The 5,562-nt window shown below is 42.6% G+C and overlaps 1 protein-coding gene across 3 annotated transcripts; it reads right to left on the bottom strand.

Moving 5' to 3' along the window:
- On the bottom strand, positions 1-4,581 carry PHPT1L (phosphohistidine phosphatase 1 like). Of its 3 annotated transcripts, XR_003076478.3 has the most exons (5): positions 4,424-4,581; positions 4,055-4,179; positions 1,223-1,363; positions 280-446; positions 1-125 (listed from the first exon to the last, which is right to left on the bottom strand). XR_003076478.3 is itself a non-coding variant. In XM_015290445.4 (4 exons), exons 1-3 carry the CDS (start codon positions 4,551-4,553, stop codon positions 1,271-1,273), a joined length of 348 nt encoding a protein of 115 aa, XP_015145931.1. In that variant the 5' UTR covers positions 4,554-4,581; the 3' UTR covers positions 1-125; positions 1,223-1,270. The 3 variants fall into 3 exon arrangements, 2 of the variants coding, with proteins under 2 accessions (XP_015145931.1, XP_025008927.1); XM_015290445.4 differs by lacking the exon at positions 280-446; XM_025153159.3 differs by having other exon boundaries at positions 1-446.
- Between the last annotated feature and the right edge of the window lie 981 nt (positions 4,582-5,562).

Raw genomic sequence — 5,562 nt, forward strand, 5'->3', positions numbered from 1 at the left:
TTCAGCATCCTCATTTTATTCATGGATTGCTCAAGAAGCTCAGTTTTCATGCAAATACAGAATCAGATCTTTTAGGACTTTCAAGTGAAGACTGCTTGAGCCACAATCACACAGTGATCACACACCTACAAAAGAGGAAACCCAACACATTGTAATTAAGTTCCCATTTTAGAATTCTAAGAGAATCAATATAGGATATTTTTCTCAGGTGAAATCAGCATTGAGATTCCCATAATTTCAGATGAGTTCTGTTCTGGTTTTAGAAGTCAGCAGACACACCTCGAGAGGAAGCAGAATTCAACACTCGATTTTGAGAGTTCATTGTTCCACTGCCGTTTCAGCATCAGTAAAAATGTTGTTCCTAGATTAGGGAAACCAGTAAGACTTTCTCTACTTGCTAAAATCATCACCGCCCTTGTGACCAGTTTCCTGCTTCTTTTCATGATCTGGAATAAAAAAAAATCTTCCACTTACTTGTAAGACTTAAACATCATATTTAATACTTAGGGCGAACAGCATTTTTCCAAGTTAAATTACATTAGAAAATAATAGAATTTGGAGGTCCCTCAAAGCCCTCTTTTTATAACATAAGCCATTGTATCAAGCCCAAATTCCTTATTTTGAAACAAAGAGGTCAACTGGCAACTCAATTTTCAGCTCATTTCAAGTCTCCCCTTTTCTCCCCCTGCCCCATCCCCTTACTTTTTGAGAGTCATTGCAATAAGGAATCCCGTATAAATTATGTCTTTCTCGTAAGTACTGTAGAGAGAAAGACATTAGTGTCTGTCATAGAGTGTTTCAGGAAATTAAATTTAAAAGCCTGTTTATTTTAACATGCGCTGCCCTTAACTGATGACTTCCTCCTGAAGACCATCTGATGGTTTTGGGAAATGACAACGCCAAAAAAAATCAGTTCTGTGTACTGGCACCAACTAAATAGCATCCGTTACAGTTATTTCACTGAATGTTAGGGGAAAAAAAGCCCAGAGGAAAATAGAAGTGGGAAGTCCTCAAGCTGCAGATTAGTGACTTGCATGCTATTCTTGGTTACTAGGTACCAGGCATACAGCCACTTTCTGAAGTCAAGATTTTGCACAAAGCAACAATCTGCAAATTAAGATACCTGGGGACTACTTAACTGTACTATAAATTAAAGCAGAGTCCAGTACTCCAGGTTCATAACACGCATACATTCAATTCTATTTATTGAAGCACAACTCACAGAAAGTTTCCAGATTTGAACTGCTTGTCACATTCATAAGTAGCCAATTTATTTCTTCTCATCCGACCATGTAATTTCATAATCTGTGTACACTTTTTTCAGTATCTCTACAGTCACTGAATGATCTGCTTTTCCATAGCCCTGTAAGGAAGAGCAAGGGTTCATTAGACAAGTGCAGAAAGCAACTCCACAGGACCATTCAATTGTTGCCAACACAAGTTATCCAGTTACGGTTCGATACTGCAAGTAGTTCAAATAAAAATCAGAAATAAACACACGTTCTAAAAAGAGATGCTCTTGCAGTATAGCACTTTATTTTTCTATTATCATCTCCAATTTCCCCCAACCCAATTTGCAGAAAATAAATGAGTCAATCTCCAGTAACAGGATGCATTTTATACACCACAATTTCTCTAACAAAAAGCTTACTTTCAAACACTCCCAATCCTTCAACTATGGTATGTACTGAATGTTCTTTTAAAACTACAGTCTATACTGACTCACATCGACATATGAGCATACAAGCATCTGATGTAGCTCAGCTGAAGGAAAACAGAACAGGAAGCCATGTGTGAACATCTGAGTACTATTCTAGTCACCAAAGAATTCACTCTTCTTTTGCCATCTCTCCTTAGGTAGAAATGGCATAATTTCATACACAGATAATCTTCAGCCACTGCAACTCCAAACTAAAGCAATGTCAGATGACTTCTCTCGTTTTTAGCTCTCTTTAAATCATTGACCACAGTTTCAGTCTTTCACTGAAATTTAGGAGTTGTGATAGAAGGTGCACTTCCATTGTTTTGACTGCCTGAAGTTACTAATCTTGATTTCTTAGTTCAGAACTACAGATAAGTTTGTCCCCTGTCAAAGGCTTCAGTCCACTGATAAAAACCCGTTATTTCCACCTTACTGCCTTTTTCCAGTAACATTCACTGAAACACATTTAACTCAGGAGACTGAAAAAAGCTCAAGATCGCTTGAGCAATTCATACAAAACACAATAATTCATCACTTGCTCTATCTCAGAAGGAACAGCTTAAGTAAACTAGTGTTTAAGCTGCACAAATTCAATTGAAGCACTAGAAAACACATCAGACTCTTCAAAATACCAGATAATGGAGCTATATTAAAAAAAAAAACTTCTGGTTTATACTTTTCATTTTAAATCACAATCCTACAGATCATTCTTGCTTTGGTAACTGCTTTGAAGACTCCCATTCAGCTTTGCAAATAACAGCACGGCATCTACTTCAAAAGAAATCTGTTTCTCTGGTTTTCATTTAAAAAAAAAAAAAAAAAAAAAAGATAATCTTCTTTGAGAGTCTGACAGCAAATCTCCAAGTGAAGAAAAGCATCAAAATGATTTATTTACCAACTTCTGACCTACAGCTGAAGTCTTTCGAATCTCCAGGTCTCTACTCAACAGACACCCTCCTGGCAGTTAAACTCTGCTTTCACCTCGTGCTCATCTGTAAGTTTCAAGGTACCAAATGGAATAAAATAGCATTTTCCATAGGCAATGTTTTTCAGGAGCTGACTGCTGCTTCTAACACTAAACTGGTAGTAAATTAGTATCACAGGTGCCAAGCCTCATCTAATAACGCAATTAAAATGGGCATCCACAATCAAGAGACTTGAACAGAGCAAGCATTATTCACTGTCTTCTCTCCCTAGCACAAATCCTAAGGTAGTGAGTATTTTTCCACATGATTTCAGGTGGCAAGAGTCAAAGAACCATAAAAGCAACAAGCAGCTGGGATGGAAGAGCCAGAGGCGCAGAGATGGTAGAATCAGAGAACCATGGAATGGCTTGTGTTGGAAGGGACCACAAAGCCCACCCAGTTTTAAGCCCTGCCATGGGCTGGTTACCCCCACAGATCAGGCTGCCCAGGGCCCCATCCAATTTGGCCTTGGGCACTTCCAGGGATGGGGCACCCATAGCTTCTCTGGACATCCTGGCCCAGCATCTCATCACCCCTTGCATAAAGAACTTTTTCCTAACATCTAACCTGTATCTTCCTTCTTTTAAAACCATTCCTTCTTGTCATCTTAGAACAAAGCAACAATAACACTGAATAACAGTTAACACATTCAAAGCCTAGTCCCTATCACTCATCAGGTTAAGGGTAGCAGATTTGAAATAGTTCTATTAAATCAAGTGATTTTTTTTTTAATGTAAAGTGATGACTGTTTTGTTCTTGTCTACATTAAAGGAAAGTACCTTTGCTCACAGCATTACTACAGAAGCAGCTATATTTCACCACAGAGCAACACCAGAAACAGACCCTGTGTTTGTTCCCTACATTCAAGAAACTACCACGTAAGTTTCTTTCTGAGAAGACTCAGTAACTTCCATAGAACAGAAACGCTCAGGTTTCCACACTCAGAGTCACTTCTGTTCTCACAAAACAGCTGTACCTTCACCCACTGAAAACCTCACCCCACCTACACTGGGTGTGCCCTCCTTACACACACACACACACACACTACTCACAACTCCAACTGCCAGCCAACATTTCCATAGACAAAGATCACACTCCAGCTGGATGGTGACCCTGAGGCTATGAAGAGGCTATTCCTGCTCTGGCACTGAGACTGCAAGCCAGGAAACGCTAATTTCCACTTTTAGCCTTGTTCATAGCTATCATTCCACATTATTTGCTCCTTTTGCTTTGGTCTCCCGCCCTTTAAAGCAGTGTTTTCCCCACAAGGGAGCCAGGCAACCTTCCCAGGGAACGTTTACACTCTGATTTGTTACCACACAAGTATTTATTATAAAACAAAAGCCCCGGAACAACACAGAAGGAAAGGAATACAAGAGGCACTTACTGTAGACAGCCCAAACACCCTAATTTTCTTCTCTTTGCTATTATGATCAATTTTCCCTCCTCCAAGGCACTTGCACTCGTATCCCAGCTTCTCCATCTCAGGATTCACTTTCTCAAAGATGTGATCTGCACAAGGAGAACAGAGCCATCAGAACTCTGTAACTAGAACTGCCGGCTATTTGCAACTAATCTTCCCTGCAAGGCGAAGGGTGTTTTCTCTTGTGAGACGGGCACGAGCTGCGATTAAGGCCGTTTGCCGAGCGCAGCGGGCTAAACGCGGTTTGTGGGGCTTGGAAATGGCGGGTGAGAGAGGAGCCGGGGGACGCACGGCGCTCCCCGCCTCAGGGCCCCGCTCCCGCCCGGCACGCACTGTGGAACTCGGCCGCCTTGGTTCCCCGCACGATGTCACGCTGCTCCCCGCCGCCAGGCCGCTGCAGCCGCACCAGGATGTACTTGAACGTGCCATCAGGATCGATCTCCACGTCCCGCACCGCCGCCATGGCACCCCCACAGCCCGGGAGTTAACGCAGGGCCCGGCGGGCGGAGCGCCCGCGCGTGGCACCACCCAGCGGCCCGTCCTGAGCTAGCGCATCATTATTAACACGAGTTTCTGAAGCTGTTGTGGTTTAGTGATACGAAAGTGGCATATCTATAAACCTGAAGCATACCACAAACAAACAAAACCATCAGCAAAGCAGAGGGACTCATAGAACCAGAGAATGGTTGGGTTGGAGCCCCCTGCCATGGGCTCAGGCCGCCCAGGGCCCGTCCATGGCCTGGGGCACCTCCAGGGATGGGATACCACAGCTCCGGGCAGCAGTGCCAGCACCTCCCCACTCAGAGTGAAGGATTTCATCCTAACATCTCACCTCAGTCTCCCCTCTTGTAGTTTAAAGCCATTCTGCCTCCTCCTATCGCAATCAGATTGTGTAAAAAGTCCCTCCCAGAAGAGTACCAGCTGAGCACAGTAGTGGAGGTGCTTCACGAGATGAATGTGGTTTTTGTATGAGAGGCTGTGTTGTGGTTTGTTTGGTTCTTACTTAGGAAAAATTGTTTACTGAATTACTTTCTGAAGTCTCAAGAAAGATGTGTAATGTTTTGTTATTTCAGATACAACTTTTAGTTACCTTTTTGGGTACAGACTAGCGTAATTACTGTGAGGAAAGAAATGAATGACCAAAGTGCTGATAAACTAAGCCAAATTCCTGCTAATTAAACCTCAGAGAAGTGAGACGGTGAGGAAGGGCTATAATTAGGAGCCCAAGCCTGCCATCTTTGCTGTCCTGCATGGACCAAGTGGGGCAGAGAATGTGATAAAATCTGCTTTGGTGAGGTGCCCTTTGGAATTACAGAATCATGAAGGTTGAAAAAGACCTCTCAGATCACCTAGTCCAACTGTCAACCCAATCACCACCATGCTCAACAACCACATTGACACGTAGACATAAAGCAAAATTGTTTATGCAAACCACTGGTCTGACACCTGCAAGATCATAGCACTTATGCAGA

The sequence above is a fragment of the Gallus gallus genome, chromosome 8, assembly GCF_016699485.2.
Source record: "Gallus gallus isolate bGalGal1 chromosome 8, bGalGal1.mat.broiler.GRCg7b, whole genome shotgun sequence".
Classification (NCBI taxonomy): Eukaryota; Metazoa; Chordata; class Aves; order Galliformes; family Phasianidae; genus Gallus; species Gallus gallus.